Raw genomic sequence first — 20,015 nt, forward strand, 5'->3', positions numbered from 1 at the left:
TAGGTTAAAAAAAATCACAGATTTGCGAGAAAAAAACTAGTAAATTTGCGAGAAAAAACTCCGACATTCTCCGAGTTTGTAAAGTCACAAATTTGCAAGAAAAAAAACTAGTAATTTTGCGAGAAAAAAAACTCGGAGATTCTCCAATATTATTAAGTCGAAAATATGGATTTGTTTTTTCTCAAGGAACTTCTCTCATTCCTTCCCTTTGCATGGTCAACCTCGTGACAGCACAGACGCAGTCGCTTGCCATGTACAAAGCCTGCACTAATGGATGACCTGATCAAATTCTACTTTTCAATTGGTTCGTGGTTCAACCGGACACAGTCAAGACGCTGCTCTTTTCTAAATTGATCAACACCTTGAGGATTGACTAATTTGAGGATCTGTCGTATTGTGTCCTGATGTTGAACCATACACATTATTCATGTGTAATCCACTCGAAAATAGCCTACTTAGTTATGTTTCTCTGCACACCATATTTGTCCAGTAGGTGGCAGTAGCAGTGGTGGTGCTGTAGAGAGGGAAAGCTGCTACTGATTTTAGAAAGAAGAAGAAAACCGTTTTACAGCAGAACGATCGTGAGCTGGAGGTATATAAAATATATTAATAAGTTAAAGATAACATTGAAGAGCTCGTAAAAAATGGTTTTCCCACCAAACCTACTTCCAAGGAAGAAATAGCGGGTCGAAAATACGACAAGGAGTTTACTTTCTTCTACTATTCTTTTTCTCCGGTGAGCGTTTTACTTATGTTCGTCATTGTGTTACTAGTAGCAGACATAGCATGATAGATGTGTTTAGTGAGTCAAGCACGTGAAGTTCTCTATATTTCTATTCTGCTGTTAATTCAGTTAATAAATTGTGTGAAAATGTATTGATGATATGTGTACTGCATAAGTTTAAAACTAAAACCAATCGGAGTTGAACGTGAGTTAATTATTTCATGTCATTCCAAGTCATTCCATGCTATGTTACTACGTGATATGCTAGTGCTTGAGTTGCATGTATATAGTGAATGCAAAGATTTAATAAGAGTTATATTTTCAGATCTGGTTAAGTTATTGAGAGAGTAATTGAATATTGCCTAGCTATGCAGGTTTTTTTTTTTTTGGGTGCATGATTTGAGGGAAGGTTCCATTGGACGAGTTCGCCGTTGGACACGTGCAGCAGAAGACGTGCACGGTCATCTTGCCTGCAACACGGACTGTATTCTACTCACCATTCCTTCATTGCATCATACAGATAAGAACGAGATCTCACCACACAAAAACATACTACCCGGGTAGATGCACTTTGGTTTATTATTTTGGGTTTATTTCATCAGAGCTCTGAGGTCATTGTATTTTCTTTATTTTCTCATTCAAGGTCATACTGTTTGATATTTGATGTTTAATAAATGCTGGCTATATAATTCGAGTAAACTATTCTATATTTATTCTTCTCTCTCTTCTTTTTGAAAAGTCCCTTAGAAAGGCAGCACTTCACTTAACCTTATAATAAGTGCCCCTTACACATGTATGAATTGTTTGCATTTAAAGGGATATTACAATGGATGAACAACTATGATGAAAAAAAGGATTGATTTAACTTGGAAAAATCATTTTAATTCTGATCGTTCAGCACTGTTAATAAACATGAGTTTGCTTTCCATAGGTCCCTCCTATTGTGCCACATAAATGTGGGGAACGTAGATGTGTAGGACATGACAACTTAGACGAAGGAAATGTAAGTAGTCTGCGTTTCTCAGTCTTCAGTCTCTGTCCAGAATTCGATACTCCAGCAGTGGCTGATCCCGCATCAACTGGGCCACACTCACAAACCCAACAATCTAAGAAATAAAAATTGACCAACAAACAGACACTGAATTACAAACAATATATTTCCCAACATTACTTTTGATAACCAGAGTTCTTAAACAGCCACACCATGGACTTGGTCTTGAATTAAGGTTTTAATCATTTAATTGACTGGCTCCAGGTTGTTGATTTTTGCATTAATGGTGCATACCTACCTCCACCACTGCCACAGCTAGAGATGACCACACGATGAGGCTCAGTACAAACAGCAAGGCCTCCTCCAGCTTGATCTGGCAGCCCTGTGAGGAAGGAAGGAGAAATAGGGGTTAAGAGACCAAGGGACAAATAAAGGGAATGAAAGTGAAGAAAAAAAGACAAGTGGAGAGATAGTGTCAGGTGAGTTATACATAGTGATGGTAATGCGGTGGTGATGACAAGGATTATCATTTAACTTGAAATATATAACTACACCCATGTCATGCATGTAACCATGAAGACGATAGGTATTCGTAGTAGACGAGTGAGCTCGCCTTCGGGTAGAGCTGCCAGGGCTGGTCCAGGCTACCATTGCAGGTGAGGAAGGTGGAGTTGCAGCAGCTGTGTGGAACTCTGACGCCTCCACTGTGATTAAACCAGGGCGTGGTCTGCCAGTCCTTGTAGTCATGGATACCACAGCACTGCAGCTAGGACAAGGAATATGAAACAAGGAAACATTACCTTTCAAATGAAAACAATCAAGGTGTTTCCCCTCTTTAAAAAGGGGGACCGGAGGGTGTGCTCCAACTTTAGGGGGATCACACTCCTCAGCCTCCCTGGGAAAGTCTATTCAGGGGTCCTGGAGAGGAGGGTCCGTCGGATTGTCGAACCTCGGATTCAGGAGGAGCAATGTGGTTTTCGTCCTGGCCATGGAACAGTGGACCAGCTCTAACCTCCACGGAGTCCTGGAGGGTACATGGGAGTTCGCCCAACCAGTCTACACATGTTTTGTGGATTTGGAAAAGGTGTTCAACCGTGTCCCTCGGGGGCTCATGTGGGGGGTGCTCCGAGAGTATGGGGTACCGGATTCCCTGATCGGGGCTGTCCAGTCCCTGTACGACCGGTGCCAGAGTTTGGTCCGCATTGCCGGTAGTAAGTCGAACTTGTTTCCGGTGAGGGTTGGACTCCGCCAGGGCTGCATTATGTCACAGATTCTGTTCATTACCTAAATGGACAGAATTTCTAGGCGTAGCCAGGGTGTTGAGGGGGTCCGGTTTGGTGACCTCAGGATCGGGTCGCTGATTTTTGCAGATGATGTGGTTCTGTTGGCTTCATCGGGCCGTGACCTTCAGCTCTCACTGGAGCGGTTCGCAACCGAATGTGAAGCGGCTGGGATGCGAATCAGCACCTCCAAATCTGAGGCCATGGTAATCGACCGGAAAAGGGTGGAGTGCCATCTCCGGGTCGGGGAGGAGATCCTGAACCAAGTGGAGGAGTTCAAGTATCTCGGGGTCTTGTTCACGAGTGAGGGAAGAATGGAGAGCGAGGTCGACAGGCGGATCGGTGCGGCGTCCGCAATGATGCGGGCTCTGCATCGGTCCGTCGTGGTGAAGAAAGAGCTGAGTCGAAAGGCGAAGTCTATGGTCACGAACTATGGGTAGTGACCGAAAGAACGAGATCTCGAATACAAGCGGCCGAAATGAACTTTCTCCGCAGGGTGTCCGGGCTCTCCCTTAGAGATAGGGTGAGAAGCTCGGTCATCCGGGAGGGGCTCAGAGTAGAACCGCTGCTCCTCCGCGTCGAGAGGAGCCAGCTGAAGTGGCTCGGGCATCTGATTAGGATGCCTCCTGGACGCCTCCCTGGTGAGGTGTTCCGGGCACGTCCCACTGGGAAGAGGCCCCGGGGAAGACCCAGGACACGCTGGAGGGACTATGTCTCTCGGCTGGCCTGGGAACGCCTCGGGGTCCCCCATGAAGAGCTGGTGGAAGTGGCCGGGGAGAGGGAAGTCTGGGCCTCCCTGCTTAGGTCGCTGCCCCTGCGACCCGATCCCCGGACAAGCGGTAGATGATGGATGGATGGACAATCAAGGTGCCAGACCCCTTCAAACCCATTGGTAGCGGTATCTTTCAAAAGTCATAAACGTTTGATGCTGAGTGGAATGAAGAGGCCATCTGGTGATTTGGGGTTGAGGTTTAGTTTAGGTCTTGATCTGGTGTTTAGGGGTTAAGGTTCAGTTTACAGTCTACATTTAGGTCAAGATCAAGGTTTAGATCCTATACTTGAGACCAATACTGCAAAGGGTCCTATACTATACAGGATTAGGGATTAGTGAGGAAACTTCAGGTTTAATGCTGGGTTTTCAGTGTACCGACAGTGGTTCACTTTTGACAGGAGTATATTGCCATGGCAATTTATGCTGTACACCTAACCGCTTTGGAGCAGATTGTTTGAGATAACAGATCAATACATATATAAGCACCACCTCTCAACCAATCTATTCTCTTGGAAACTTGCATCATTATTGTTCTAAGATTCTGTGGACATCAGTGCTCAAATGGTGAGAGGGTCTCTTACTGTAGGAAGGCCTTGTACTTGTTGACAATCTGCAGGAAAGCCCATGTACCGGTTTTAATTATATTCATATTTGTTCTGTGCTTGCTCCCATATTAACACTGCAGGGGTTGCAACTGAAATCACAAATGGTCTTACAAGCTGCATGAAAACATCTATGCGATGCATTACTTTTATGTAATACAGAACTGTAATTATAGTCAGACCTACTTGTTCCTTATTGATGGGGCAATAATCTTGATAAGCCTATTTACTTACATATTCACACAGTCTGATATTTTTGCCAGCTTTCCTTCTAAACACTGCCCGATTTATGTGAACATGCTCAAAGCTACATTGAGAAAACCATGGTTAACTTAACGTGATGATAACCACCGTTGTGATACTGGTTATGCATGATTGTTAGGTTTAGTGGAGCCAACTAAGGTCGCAAATATCCTGGGTATGTTGAACTTGCTTTGCAGTACAGGCTTCTGGTATAGATCCCTGTGGGGGATCTGGATCTCTGTCTGATAAGCAGGACTACCTCGTCCTGTGTGGCATCCACAGCACTGGAGTCTAGATCCTGGCTGCTGCCTGTGTATCTCTGAAACACACTTCTGAAAGGAGCCAGTTCTGAATGCACCTGAAAACACACAGACACATAATTATGCTACCATATAATAATGTGATAAAGGGTGTGAGTGTTAGCTTTGTCTGTATTACCGTACCTGTCCGATGTTGAAATATGCCAGTGCAGCAGCAGTAGCCTCAAGGCACAACACTATGACCAGAACGTAGACAAACTGGGGAAGAAAACATCAGAAGAATGTGTGCACATACACACACGCATTGATACACACCACACTCACTCACACAGATCCAAACACACACGCACGCACACACACACACACACATCCAGTCCACACCTACCCACACTAACATCCACAAACCCATAGCGTAGCCATGAGCCTTGGCCCCCTCATTGTCATCTCTGGACCCCCAGATTTTTGATTGCTTCCAATAAATAATTCTGCATATATATTATCATTATTATTATTATATATTTTATCTGGCTACGCTACTGCCACAAACGGAAATACACACCAACCTCGCATCCACACACACAGGCACTATCTTACCACTGCTTGAACCCATACTGACTCTCTCATAGACACCCAGCATCCCAAGCCTCCACTGGCCAATAGGCATGCGGCACTGGCAAGAGCAAGGACTCCTGGGAGGATGATGTACATGTGAGAGAAGAAAAGTCCGTTCTGGTTGTAGTTCAACAGCAGGTAAACCCCACTCAGGCCCACCACCAAAGCGACCAACTGAGAGAAGGGACAAGGAATTGATAAAAGTTAAAAAATTAGGAAGGGAGGAAAATGTAAAACCATTATCCTTTTCTAAAGATTGATGTGCGCGCTGTCTGATGTGAGAACAAATCCCAACTTTCTCCTCCTATATGTGTGTTTGTGTATGCGTGTTTGTGCATGTGTTTGTGCATCGGACAGTATTGTAAACTTCAACTACTTAGACCCACTCTCTGAACTCCAGTAAGTCAGAGAGAGAGAGCGAGAGAGAGAGATTATGAAGTCTCAGTACCCTCATCAAAACTGAACACTGTCCAACTTTGGTGGAATTCTGGTATGGTACAAAGGAAACCTGGCCAACCACATAGCTGTAGTTAAACAAGGGAAATCACACGTTTGGCTAAAACTACAAAAACGTAGTAGCATAGAAAAAGATATATACCTTTGTGCAATTTATATCCCCCTGCAGAATCTCCATACTACAATGAGTATATTTTTAACCTCCTCCTCACAGAAATTAGCCATTTCCAGTCCAAGGGAAATGTATTGCTGTGTGGAGACCTGGACGCAAGGACAGGCAACAACCATGTGTTTGGCCTGAGTCCTCTATACATGACACCAAGCATAACTCAGAGGAACAGTCTAGATGGAGTAGTAAATAATTGTGGGAGGGAATTAATACAGCTTTGTCGCACCTCAAGCCTGTTCTTCCTAAATAGTAGAATCAGAGGAGACTCCTTAAGGAGGTGCGCATACTCCTCAACACTCGGAAGCAGCATAGTAGACTATACAGTCACAGACATGGACCCTTTCTCCAATGCATTAACTGTAAGGCAGCAAAGCCCACTCTCAGACCACAATCAAATTAATGTGTTCCTGAAAAAGCCAAATTGCAATAATAGCACAATGATTGATCCCTCTAAAACCGTACAAACGTATCCAGCCCTACAGATGGGACACAGACAGTGCCAACAAATTCACATTAGCCTTGAATTCAACAAAAATTACCAACACAATTAAATGCTTCTGTGACCAAAATCAATATGAAGCTGATCAAGAGGGTGTTAAGATGGCCTTGAGAGATATAAACCATATCTTTCACAATGCTGCAAAACAAGCCTGCAGAAAGTAAATATTCAACCTAACAAAATTAAACAAGATAAATGGTTTGATTATGAGTGCAAAAAAATGAGAAAGGAACTCAGAAAATTTTCAAACTTGAAACACCTCCATCCAGAGGACCATGATCCTACGCCTGACGTACTGCGAAATCCTCAAACAATATAAACAAACTACACTTAATGATATAGAACAGTCAATTGACGAAAACCAATTCTGGAAAGGTGGAATAACATGAACACCTCAAGAGCAGTGGTACCACCTATCCAAAATGGGGAAATCTGGAAAAACACTTTGAAAGCCTATACGAAGAAATTCCACTAAGTATGGATTAAAACCAAAACCTAACAATCAAACAACTAAGAACTAGAAGCAACCATGAAGAACAAACAAAACCCACTTGATTTCCCGATTTCAAAGGAAGAATTGGTAAGAAAGATCCAGTCCCTTAAGGCCAAAAAAGCCTGTGGTCCCGACCATATTAGAAATAAAATTCTTAAAAGTAGCTCTCTAGAAATGCAGACAGGAGTCCTCAAGTTATTCAATATAATACTAAAATCTGGACACTTTCCTAGCATTTGGAATCAAGGCTTAATAACACCTACTTACAAGAATGGAGACAAATGTGACCCCAACAACTACAGAGGTATCTGTGTGAGCAGTAATCTGGGGAAGTTATTATGTAGTATCTTAAACAACAGAATCCTAAACTTCCTTAATAAACACAGTACACTCAGCAAAAATCTAATAGGATTCCTTCCCAAATATCGCACCACAGACCAAATGTACAGACTTTATACACTAAAAAAATGTACACCAAACGAAAAATAGCTAAATGTTTACCTGTTTTGTGAACTAGAAAAGCCTTTGCATGAGGGACTCTACTACAGACTCCTCCAATGTGCCATCGGAGGGAAGACATTTGACATCATCAAATCTATGTACTCAGGCAACAAATGCAGTATTTAAATTGGTGACCAACACACACATTTTTTTCTTTCAAAAGAGGGGTGTCCGCCAGGGTTGTAACTTAAGCCCCACTCTATTTAATATCTTTATCAATCAACTAGCAGAGACCCTTGAACAATCAACTGCACCCGGCCTCCCTCTCCATGACACACACAGACATCATGGTTCTGATGTCACCCACAAAAGAAGGGCTACAACAGCAACTGGTTTGACTAGAAGAATACTGCCAAAATTGGGCCATGGAAGTCAATACAAAAAAGACCAAATCATGGTTGCACAAAAAAAGCCCAAATGTCAGGAAAAGAGGCACATATTCATACTGGGAAACAAAACTATAGAACACACAATGAGTTATACATACCTAGGCCTACAAATAACAGCCTCTGGTAGCTTCTGCTTGGCAGTAAATGCACTTAAAGAAAAAGCTTGTAGAGCTTTGGATGCAATACAACACAACATTTACAAAATAACCATCCCAATTAACATTTGGTGTAAAATATTCGACAGCATCATCAAGCCTCTACGGAAGTGATATTGTGCCCACTCAGCCATCTAGACTTCAATAGTTGGGAAAAGCACCCAATAGAGACTCCAACAACAACAAAAAACACAAACGTATGTGGTGCTGAATTAGGCCAATTTCCTTTAACATTAAAAATCCAGGAAAGATAATTAAAATTGTACACCCATTTAAAATCCAGTCCTGAGGAAACAATCTAAAGCCCTTGCAGTCCATGAAGGTAACCCAGAGAAGAGCCCCCTGTGCCAGCTGGTTATGAGACTAACAAACCAGCTACCGCCCTGCACACCTCCTTCCCCTTTAATAACACCAAACAGAATAAAACTATTCAACAGAAAACAAAAACTCCTAAAAAAGGGGCCTTCGGCTATTGGGGCCTGAATAGAAACTATAAAATGGTTGAATACCTATATACTGTCAAGGACATAAAGCAGAGACAGCTGCTCACTAAATACAGAATGTGTGACCACACCCTTGCAATCGAAAAATACATGAAAATACATGGTTACCTAAAGAGTACAGAATCTGTGGGCACTGTAAATCAGGAGAAATTGAAACTGAAAAATATTTCCTACTTGAATGTTACAAATATAAAAGTAGAAGAGATCAATATCTGGAAAAATTTAACCAGTTAATTGAAAACTACACAGAGCTTGATATAAACAAGAAATTAAAGACATCTCTAGGCGAAAGGCCTACTGCAAGCCTTGCCGCTAGATATGTCTCTCAATGTCACAACCTGAGGGACAGTGAACCAACCCTGTATGACTGTTAAAACCTTTTTGTATATTAACATGCATTTATGTATTACAGTTACACTTACGCTACTGTTTTACTTGTTAAAATGTCCTTTCAATATGGACTGCTTTGGCAATACTGTTCAACCCGAACTGTCATGACAATAAAGCATGAGAGAGAGAGAGAGAGAGAGAGAGAGAGAGAGAGAGAGAGAGAGAGAGAGAGAGAGAGAGAGAGAGAGAGAGAGAGAGAGAGAGAGAGAGAGAGAGAGAGAGAGAGAGAGAGAGAGAGAGAGAGAGAGAGAGAGAGAGAGAGAGAGAGAGAGAGAGAGAGAGAGAGAGAGAGAGAGAGAGAGAGAGAGAGAGAGAGAGAGAGAGAGAGAGAGAGAGAGGGGCTGTGATGCCTTCTAATGAGTCATGTGAACTCAGCAGCATGTAAGCAATTAATCTGCAACAACTTGAAAGAACTATAAATTGGACAGACATGCATACAATACTTAGTCACTAGAATGCTACAGTAAAAAGTACAGTCGAATTTTTTTATATTGATGGGGCCGATCTTGAGTGCACACATAACGTCTACTTAAACTTCTGTAGTAAAACATAACTTCCGTGATTAATTTCATTTTACTGTTATAAAAACACAGACTACGTATTAATCATCAATACATATCTTACCCAAAGAAGCTGGCATGTAATCTGAAGAACTATTTTAAATGCTCTCCTGTTTTCGCTCATGTTTCGCAGTCACGTTTTTGACATTAACCAAGATAAAAAAATGAAAACGATCGCTTAAACAGGGGTGATACTGACAAAGCAAAAGATAACATTCTGTGTTAAAAATATCCAATAACAAAATCTCGTCAAGTTATTTACAAAACTGTCGGACTGACTGTAGCGAAACAACTGATATACTCAGCAAAAAAAAGTGATGCGCTCGAAAAGCGGAAATATCAGTTCGGGTGTGTGGCAGGCTAACAAACAGATAGAGGAACATTTCCTTAAAGCGTTTGATAATGTAACATCAGAGATTAGGTATATTCGACTTCATGCAGTGCCGGCGGCGCCGACGGCTGGCTGCAGCCGGCTGACTTGAAACTGAGAATGCCATTGGCTGCCTCAAGTCAGCCGGGCTACAGGCGGCTGCAGGCGACACCGGCGCTGCATAAAGTCGAACAAACCTAATGTCTAATATGGGAGAGAACTGCCAATCTCGGGAAACTTCCGGCTTTGGAACTGGTTGCTGTTCCACTCTGGTTTCATATGAGGGCGCTCACATGCGAGTGCAGAATGAATGCAAGTCTTTGGTAGCCTGACGTTTTCATACTCCTAATTCTAGTCAGAATATGAGTCTGAGAACTCTCCGTTGGGCTTTGACTACGGGGCGTGTTTCAAACGAGCCTGGAAAACAAATACCTCTTCGCTCAATTGGATAGACCTACAACCAATCAGAGCAACGTAATATGTTGTTTGTTCAAAATGAATTCAATTTAAGCGCTCTTTTGTGACGTGGGTGATTACGTTACTGTTGATCATCTGTCCATCATCGTATAAAGCCCGCCCTGGCAATTTCATTGTTACGCCCAGATTCTGGTTTTCTGTAGTTGTTTCCCAATACAAGACCCTCCAGACCCAACTTCCCGACCAAATTTTTTTGTGGGCGGGGAGAAGTTGGGCTGGCAGCCAGGCTAGGTCTTTGGAGCTATACCCCTCAAAATCCACTTTTCTCAGGATATAATTTTTTGTCTAGTAATTTGAATATTGCATTCGAAGGTGAGGCAAATAGAATACACAGTGCTTGGTGTTAGATTTTTTTAAGTAGCTTTTTTTGTTATAAAAGCCTTTTAAAAGGTCAATGAAGTCATACACTATCGTACGGTCAGAGATACTGCTTTATGGCAAGCTCTGAGTCAATAGGTGCGTTCGACATAGACTGCAGCTGCATCAAACGACCGGCGAGTGTAGCCGCTTGCAGTCGGGTAGAAGTTGAAAACGGCTCTGTGAAGTCGGACATTCCAGCTTCTCGTGGTTTGCTGCGTTGATGTCAGTCATGGCCGATCAAGCGCTGTTTGCTTAATTTAATTTATAATTAAACTTAGTCTCTCTGTTAGTGAAGAGGCTGACTAAAACCCTTTCTTCAACACATTTTTAATTCAATTAAACTTTTTTGATCGTTGGCGAGACTGAAGGTGTCCGAATATTACAAAACACGCGTCAAAGTTGTCATGTGTGAGTCTGGCCAATCATGAAATAGCTGTGTCGTCACTTGAACCCGTGCAGTTGCTCTTGAGAAAATGCGCTCGGCTACACAGCCGGCAGTTCTCGAATCGATCTCATGGTACTTTGATGGCGACGTCACAGTGACGTATCCTCGGCGCTGTCTCAAGTCGGACAAAAAGTGTAACCATAATTCACTGTTTCAAGTCAGCGCCGCATGAAGTCGGGTCATGTCGAACGCGCCGAGGATACGTCAGTGTGGCGTTGACAGTCCGTCTGTCAAATCAGGAGGGTCCATCTTCTGCTAGATAGGCCCTACCTTTTCCGTCAGAAGTTAATGTCATTGTGTTTTCCTATTTGCCGTTGTGTTTTCCTATTTGCTGTTGCGTTTTCCTATTTGCCGTTGTGTTTTCCCATTTGCCGTTGTGTTTTCCTATTTGCCGTTCTGTTTTCCTATTTGCCATTGTGTTTAGCTATTTGCCGTTGTGTTTTGCTATTTGCCGTTGTGTTTTGCACTTCAGAGCCACCGTAGAAGCTCAAAGTGAAGGAGCTTGGACCTGATCGGCCTGACATATAGACCAATTATCACCCTACGTCACACAACTGTCAAGCAGGCTCAATTGCGCATGTCGGTTGCAAAAGACAAACTTTTCCCCGGTCTATTACACTTGGAGTGTCGATCAGGTCATCATATATCTCTGGCTACTGGATTGCAGGGCTTGATATTAACTTTTTGAGGCTTGTGGTCTTTGGACAAATACATTTACGTTTCACTTGTCTATGCACAAAAGTCACTTGACCCCGATACCCTTAAATAGCCTGACCAAGTGATCGGGCAAAACTAGCCTGGCTGACGGAGTTCGCTTTCCCAGGCAAATGACGAATGAAACAGGCTCGGTTAAATAAATCCGAGATGCTGGCTATCTTCATCAGGCTCGTATCTACATTAAGCAGTCCTCCCTGACGTTTCTGGTGTAGTATGGAGTGAAATACAACATTGTGCACACTGCCAGTGAGCGAGCCTGACTGAGGTTAATGTCAAAACAGTGTAACGGGGATGCAGTCTCACTCAGATTGCCAGTTTAAACAAATCAGAAAAATAATCGGACCAGCTGGCTAAAAGCAGAATTCCCATATCTCTTGAAAGCTGCCCTGCTCTACTTTTTAGATGTAGAATTGACTGTAAAACTGTAAAATTATGAATTTTGTGACATGACGTGAAGACATGGTTGCGGCTCGACTATGCGGTCTGTACCGGGCGACATTCTCACTCAAATTTCAAGACTTTCGTGACCCGAATCAAAATTCTGATGCAACAGATCAATGGGTAATCGCTTTCTCTTAAAGGCTGTCCTCCTCAACCTTTTTGGTCTTTTTAAATCTAACTATTTGTATTATCCGTGTGGTCCTTTTGCCATTTAAAATGCTATCCTTTCCCGGTTTTCTGCAGCTACATTGCGCGCGCATCCCGAATGTTTACAAACAAATAATTGGTCTATAGACCAATTTTCACCTTACGTCACACGACTGTCAAGCTGGCTCAACTGCGCATGGTTGCAAAAGACGAACTTCTCCCAGGAAGAACACTACACTTGGAGTGTCGATCAGGTCATCGTCATCATATATTTCTGTTCACTGGATTACAGGGCTTGACATTAACTTTTTGAGGCACTTGTCCTTTGGACAAGTATATTTACCTTTCACTTGTCAATGCACAAAAGTCACACGGATACCTTTAAATAGCCTGATCAAGTGATCGGCCAAAGTAGCCTGGCTAACGGAGCTTGCTGTCTCAGGCAAATGATCAATGAAACAGGCTTGGTTAAAGAAATCCGAGATGCTGGCTATCTTCAGCAGGCTCGTATTTACAATAGGCAGCCCTCCCTGATGTTTGAGGTGTAGAATGGTGTGAAGTATAACTATGGGCGTCGCCGCAATGTAACTTGGGGGGGGTCACTTCCCTCCCAATTAAAAAAAGAGCCGTTTGGACTCCCCCACTTTTGCGATCAAAATGTTAGTTCATGACTGGTCTACAAGTCCAGCAATCTTTCCATTGCTTCACAATCAAATCCATTCCACTTTATCAGTAGGGAAAATATAGCCTGGCTCTGCCCTCCTACGTACTTCCGCTCAATTTGGATTTTGCTTCTGTACTAGGTCTGAGAGCTTGACTTTGAAGTTGGTTTTGAGAAACACATTTTTTGTAGGTCCAATCAGCGAACGGAGGGAGTGGCTGAGAACGATGACGTTAATGTCGTGCACTAGTTTGAGTAGTTCAGTAATGGCGGCGGAGAAAGATGCGAGCAAAACTATTCTGCGGTTGTGGCATCGCTGCCAAATATCCATAGGTTAAAGCCGTAGCAAAAACATTCCTTGCTGAGTTTTGTAGGTGGCCATGATGTTGTGACCCTCCTCCCCACGGGGTTCGGGAAAAGTTTGATTTTCCAGCTACGGCAGCTAGCTCCGTCATAGTAGTGCTGAAGGAGTTGGCTAAGGCGAACGCTTGCGATTGGTTATGGCAAATCAGAGTGGCTCTGGGCAGATCCAATAGTTTTAAACTTCAACAGAGGACCCCCCTTCAAGGAAGTTAACGTTTGTCTATGGGGCGATCCCAGATCCTCTGTACAAATGAAATGTACGAGGGTATGGTTAGGACCAGGCTAGAGTAAATACCCATAGCAATAGAATTCCACTCCACGTTTTCTAGACAAACGGCATCACTCACGCAGATTCAACTCCCATACTCTAGGCATGTTGCACAGCCTTTAGTTTTTACTATTTTCAGTGAACTGTTTAGTATTTCAAACTTCAATAGCTTTTTGGTCATGTGACCTATCATCCTCAAATCCATTTAAGAGTGTTTATTGACTATGCATACATGTTGCACAGTCTTTAGTTTTTCCATTTTACCCTCACACTATTTTCAGTGAATTGTTTAGTATTTCAAACTTCAATAGCTTTTTGGTCATGTGACCTATCATCCTCAAATCCATTTCACTGATTACAGCTGGGAAGCTTACATTCTAGTGACATGGTGCATCCAGAACACCTTAGAGCTTAATGGTCTTAAGACAGTGAATATGGACTTCAGCCCCACTCACCCGATCACCCTGTGCAACTCCCTAGTCAATACTGTGGAGTCCTTCCACTTCCTGGGCACTATCCTCTCCCAGGACTTCAAGTAGGAACTGAACATCAGCTCCCTCACCAAGAAAGCACAACAGAGGATGTACTTCCTACGGCAGCTGAAGAAATTCAACCTGCCAAAGACAATGATGGTACACTTCTACACAGCCATCATTGAGTCATCCTCACCTCCTCCATCACCATGTGGTATGCTGCTGCCACTGCCAAGGACAAGAGCAGACTGCAGCGTATCATCTGCGCTGCTGAGAAGGTGATTGGCTGCAATCTGCCTACCCTGGAGGACCTGCACACCTCGAGGACCCTGAGGCGAGTGAGGAAGATTGTGGCCGACTCCTCCCACCCTGGACACTCTGTTCCAGCTACTCCCCTCTGGCAGAAGGCTGCGGTCCATCAGGACCAAAACCTCACGACACAACAACAGTTTCTTTCCATCCTCTACTGGCCTCTTCAACAAGGCCAAGGACTCCCACTGACATTTAACTATTATTTATTATTAGTCCATCCGACACCTGTTGCATTACACGCAAGCCAACTTATTTGCACTATTGCCCATACATATTCTTATTATTATATGATTATAAAAAATAAAAAACAGTTTACCATTTAGAATTGTAATTGTTTTGTTTTTTAGATTGTTATTTCCTAGGATTAGTTAGACTACTGTAGATTTATACTCTTTGATTGAAGATCCATATATGTTTATTGTTTGCACCTTCCGGCCAGAGTAAATTCCATGTTTGTGTAAACCTTCTTGGTGAATAAAACCTGAAGGATTTTCCTTTCACACTATTGTAGATGAATTTTTGAATGTTTTAAAACGTCAAAAGCTTTTCGGTCATGTGACCTGTATATTTCAAAGGCCTGTTTAACTGCTAACAAAATACATTTGCACATGTCCATTTAGAGGCCGAGACTTTCTCTTATCCAATCACAATTTGTGTGAATGACAGTGATATATCCAAACCCTTCGACTCCTAGGAATTGGAGTAAGGGGTAAAACCCAAAGGCCAACTGTAAAGTCAAATAGGCCTGGACTGGTAATTTGTCACATCGGGCGAATGCCTGGCTGGCTGAACCACCTTTTGGGCTGGTGTAAAATAAAAACGTGATAAGAAGAATAGGAGTGGGACTCCTCAGACGTTAGTGATCGGTGACTCCATCACTCTTAACATTAGATTAGAGCAACCAGCGACAGTTTACTGTGTACCAGGGGCTAGAGCTACCGACATAGAAGCTAATCTTAGGGTGCTGGCTAGCATTAGGGCTAAGGCAAATGCCCAGGCTAAGGCACATGGCGCACGCACTGATGATAGGTATGAGAATATTGTCATTCATGTCGGCACCAATGATGTAAGGCTGAGGCAGTCAGAGGTCACGAAGGTTAATATAGCTCGGGCATGTGACCTTGCTCAAAAGATGAGTCGGCATCGAGTAATAGTCTCTGGCCCACTACCTGTTAGAGGGACTGACGAGATCTACAGCAGGCTTGTCTCTCTCAACCGCTGGTTGGCTCGCTTTTGCTCAGAACAGGGTTTAGGATTTGTAGATAATTGGTCTCGTTTCTGGGCCAAACCTGGCTTGTTGAAAAGTGATGGGCTCCATCCTAGCTGGAGAGGTGCTTTTCTTTTGTCTAGGAATATTAAAGCTATTTTAGAGCAGGCCTGACACTCACTAGAACAAGCCGGGCACAGTCTCTTAGAGAGTCTGATAGGTATGTTGATAGGCATGTTGTGAGCTGTTGGGGGCCCGATAACTCAGCTTGTAGTGTAGCCAGCGTGGATGCTGATGTTGTTTCTCCCATTGAGACGGTGTCTGTCCCCCGCCATTTTTCCAAATTCAGGCCCTCAATTATTAGGAATTATACCAATTTGAAATGTATTTAGCCTTGCTCCCCCGTTGCTCTTCCTACTAAGTATCGTGATAGCAGTGCCACCTTTTCAGAAGGATTACCTACGTCTAAAGCTGCCAAAAATCCATACTGGAATGTTGGGCTCCTAAACATCAGATCTCTATCCCCAAAGGCCGTTTTGATTAATGATCTGATGTCTGAATGCAGCCTGGACCTGATTGGACTCACCGAAACCTGGTTAAAACCTGAAGAATATTCCTCCCTGAATGAAGCATCGCCTCCGGATTTTGCGTACTCACACATCCCTCGTGTCTCAAAGAAAGGTGGCGGTGTTGCTATGATATATAAAGCTAGCTTCAACCTTCTGTAAATACCTTTAAATCATTTGAGATCATTTGCATGAAACCACCAACTACTCTAAAAAGTACTAATTCTTCTACTATTGCCCCCCCTCCCTCATTTAGTTTAGTTACTCTATAGCGGCCCCCCGGCCCGTATTCCCTCTTCCTAGGGGAATTTGCAGATTTTAGTGCTGATCTTGTGACATATACTGATAATGTCTTAATTATGGGTGATTTTAACATCCATGTGGATGACCCAAAAGATCCTCTAAGTAAGGCCTTTACTGCTCTATTGGATTCCACAGGTCTCACTCAGGTGGTTTCTAAACCTACCCATCTTCACTCGCATACATTGGATTTAGTTCTCACACGGGGAATCAAGATTAGTGACATCATTGTCCACCCCCACAATCCTATATTATCAGACCACTGCCTGGTTACCTTTAAAATGGATCTCTGCCAGAGCCCTGGAGGCACCCAGAATATTTCTACTAGCCGCTGCATAACCCCAAACACAGCTATGGAACTGGCTAGTATTCTACCTGCTGCACTAGAAGCACTGGACGTCCCAAATAAATCATTAAATGCTAAAACAAGGGATCTGAATTTGGTTCTTCAGTTATCCCTAGATTCTGTTGCCCCACTCAAACCAAGGAAAAGAAAAGACAAGAAAATGGCTCCATGGTATTCAGAGGAAAGCCGCACTCTCAAGAGGTCCACTAGAAAATTAGAGCATAAGTGGCGTACCACTAAATTGGAGGTTTTCCGCCTGGCCTGGAAGGACAGCCAAATGGAGTACAAGCCAGTCCTCATCAGGTCCAGATCAGAATATTTCTCTAAATTGATTAGTAAGAACAAACACAACACAAAGTTCGTATTTGACACTGTTGCAAAACTCACTAAGAAAAGTACACTCTGTGTTAGTTCAGATCTCTCTCCCAATGATTTCTTAGATTTCTTTGACCAAAAAATCCATGCAATAAGGGACAAACTACAGACTAGTCCTGGAGGAGTGGCCATCAACACTGAATTTGACTCTATACCCAGCATGCTGCATGTTGAGGCTCTTACTCACTTTAACCCTATTTCTAGGGAAGCGTTCATCGAGCTGGTAGATTCCTCGAAACCCATCAGCTGCCTTCTTGATCCCCTCCCTGCCAAACTTTGTAGGGAACTTCTCCCTATTATTGGACCACCCATGCTTAGTATTATTAATGAATCTATTGTAACTGGACAAGTCCCTGACGATTTCAAACAAGCTATTATTAAGCCCCTTCTTAAAAAAACAAACCTGGATCCTGGATCCATTTCAAATTTGCCATTTCTCTCTAAAATTTTTGAAAAAGCTGTGGCACAACAACTCACTGAGCACCTTTCCTCAAATCAGCTTTATGAACCTCTCCAGTCTGGATTTCGTCTTCACCATAGCACTGAAACTGCATTAGCTAAGGTAGTCAATGATCTATTATTAGCCTCTGATGCGGGCTCTATCTCTGTTCTGGTTCTTCTAGACCTTAGTGCAGCATTTGACACTGTGGATCATGAGATTCTCCTGGAGCGTATGGAGAACTATGTTGGGATCTCTGGTACTTCACTTCAGTGGTTTAGATCGTATCTATCTGATAGATCACAATATGTCCACTATGATGGTTGCTCATCCAGGAGCACTACTGTAAAATACGGAGTACCACAGGGTTCATTTCTAGGCCCTCTGTTATTTTCACTCTATATGTTGCCTTTAGGAAACATAATTAGAAGCTCTGGGGTAAATTTTCACTGTAATGCAGATGATACTCAGCTATACATGTCCATAAAGCCTGGAGAATTTCCACATGCTATGGAAAAATGTGTTTCCGGGTTGAGAACTTGGATGACAGCAAATTTCCTTCTTCTTAATTCGGATAAAACCGAGGTTCAAATTTTCGGCCCTAAAAAATACAGAAATAATTTATCCAATCTGACCTTAAACTTAGATGGCGTCAAAGTATCTCAAAGCCAATTGGTAAAAAATTTAGGAGTCACATTGGACCCAGACCTTTCGTTTGAGTACCATATTAAACAAATCACCAGAACTGCATTTTTCCATCTACGTAATATTGCCAAAATACGAAAATTCCTCTCAAAGGATGATGCTGAAAAACTAAAACATGCTTTTGTTACGTCCCGATTGGACTACTGCAATGTGTTGTTCTCTGGCCTCCCAATTACCTACTTGAAAAATTTACAGCGGGTACAAAATGCTGCTGCTAGACTATTAACAAAAACAAGAAAGTTTGATCATATAACCTCTACTCTTATCTCTTTACACTGGCTCCCTATCCAAGCCAGAGCTGATTTCAAAGTCTTACACTTACTTACAAATCTCTACATGGATTGGCACCACTGTACCTCTCCGGTCTCCTTGCACCCTATTGTCCCGCAAGGACTCTAAGATCTCAAGATGCCGGCTACCTGGTAATACCCAAAATTAAGGAAAAAACTGCTGGAGGTAGGGCGTTCTCATATAGAGCACCTCTTCTCTGGAACAAATTACCTGTCTCAATTAGGGAGGCTGATACTGTTTCGACATTTAAAACTAGATTAAAAACGTTCTTGTTTAGTCAATTCTATGATTGTTAAAGGTAAGTATGTGTGTACTTTCTATGTAAACCCGGGGTGTGCGTTTGCCTATGTGTGTATCACATGTAACTTTTAAATTGTAATTTTAGCTTATGTTCTCACTGGCCATTTAAATGTTACAAATAAAGTAAACCTGTTATTGTATATTGTTACTGTAATAGTTCCGTTGCTGTATATTTTTATTGTTATAGTTTACTAGTTGGAGACAACTGGTTGTTTTCATCCTTATTCGTATAAATATAACCTATTTTAGAATTGTTTCCCCCGGAACAGATTTCATGTTCCAACCAAGGGGGGCTGTCGCTGTCCTGGTGTGTGGGGCTGCATCAAATACCCTCTTAGCTTTGTTAACTTGCTGCACTAGTCCACACTTGACCGGTGGGGATCTCATTCTATTACGACTGTAACTGTTAGCTGCTCCTGGCATTCTCTAATCCCTGTTCTCCTCTCTGTCCCCCCCACACATCCCTTGTGGTGTGGGGGGTCTGAGCTGTCAGGACCTGCCTGGTCGTCGGTCTACCAACGCTGGACCAGGTCATCAACCGGAAACCAGTCTCCATGACGGCCAACAGCGAGTTTCCAGGTCCCATCCAACGTCTATAAAGCCGAACAATGGATTTTTGGTGTTTCAAAACCCATTGACATTGTATGACTATGTTTAGCTTGTGTTCTGCTCCTCTCTCTTACCAACCGTCTCTGGAGGAGGGGATCCCTCTCTGAATTGCTCCTCCCAAGGTTTCTTCTATTTTTTTCTCCCGTTGGGAGTTTTTCTGGGAGTTTTTCCTTGTCTTCCCTGAGGGTTTAGGTTTGTTGAGGGGCAGTTCTATGGGCGTATGTGAATCCCTCTGTGACATGCT

At 42.9% G+C, this 20,015-nt stretch overlaps 2 protein-coding genes across 4 annotated transcripts; one reads left to right on the forward strand and one right to left on the reverse strand.

The window, feature by feature from the left end:
* Nucleotides 1–1,584: 1,584 nt before the first annotated feature.
* Nucleotides 1,585–15,606, reverse strand: tspan37 (tetraspanin 37). 3 transcript variants are annotated; one of them, XM_084684503.1, is made up of 8 exons: nt 9,664–15,606; nt 5,467–5,658; nt 5,258–5,341; nt 5,056–5,130; nt 4,872–4,970; nt 2,329–2,481; nt 2,014–2,097; nt 1,585–1,830 (listed from the first exon to the last, which is right to left on the reverse strand). In XM_084684503.1, the coding sequence occupies exons 1-8, from the start codon at nt 9,721–9,723 to the stop codon at nt 1,753–1,755; spliced, it is 825 nt and encodes a 274-aa protein (XP_084540629.1). In that variant the 5' UTR covers nt 9,724–15,606; the 3' UTR covers nt 1,585–1,752. The 3 variants fall into 3 exon arrangements, with proteins under 3 accessions (XP_084540629.1, XP_084540628.1, XP_084540627.1); XM_084684502.1 differs by lacking the exon at nt 5,258–5,341 and having other exon boundaries at nt 5,489–5,658; XM_084684501.1 differs by lacking the exon at nt 5,258–5,341.
* On the forward strand, nt 10,179–19,161 carry LOC146299168 (uncharacterized). Its single transcript, XM_084682871.1, has 2 exons — nt 10,179–10,292; nt 15,463–19,161. The coding sequence occupies exons 1-2, from the start codon at nt 10,179–10,181 to the stop codon at nt 16,012–16,014; spliced, it is 666 nt and encodes a 221-aa protein (XP_084538997.1). The 3' UTR covers nt 16,015–19,161.
* Nucleotides 19,162–20,015: the final 854 nt, after the last annotated feature.

The sequence above is a fragment of the Hypomesus nipponensis genome, chromosome 3, assembly GCF_054491055.1.
Source record: "Hypomesus nipponensis isolate SF chromosome 3, ASM5449105v1, whole genome shotgun sequence".
NCBI lineage: Eukaryota > Metazoa > Chordata > Actinopteri > Osmeriformes > Osmeridae > Hypomesus > Hypomesus nipponensis.

What these genes read in the sequence shown, in the direction of transcription:
- tspan37 (XM_084684503.1), bottom strand. Translation starts at nt 9,723, where the DNA reads ATGAGCGAAAACAGGAGAGCATTTAAAATAGTTCTTCAGATTACATGC. An exon ending in CAGTATGGGTTCAAGCAGTG is followed by an intron (nt 5,342 to 5,466) that starts GTAAGATAGTGC and finishes ATTTATTGGAAG; the next exon opens with CAATCAAAAATCTGGGGGTC. An exon ending in CATATTTCAACATCGGACAG is followed by an intron (nt 4,971 to 5,055) that starts GTACGGTAATAC and finishes GTGTGTTTTCAG; the next exon opens with GTGCATTCAGAACTGGCTCC.
- LOC146299168 (XM_084682871.1), top strand. Translation starts at nt 10,179, where the DNA reads ATGGGAGAGAACTGCCAATCTCGGGAAACTTCCGGCTTTGGAACTGGT. An exon ending in AGAATGAATGCAAGTCTTTG is followed by an intron (nt 10,293 to 15,462) that starts GTAGCCTGACGT and finishes AAACGTGATAAG; the next exon opens with AAGAATAGGAGTGGGACTCC.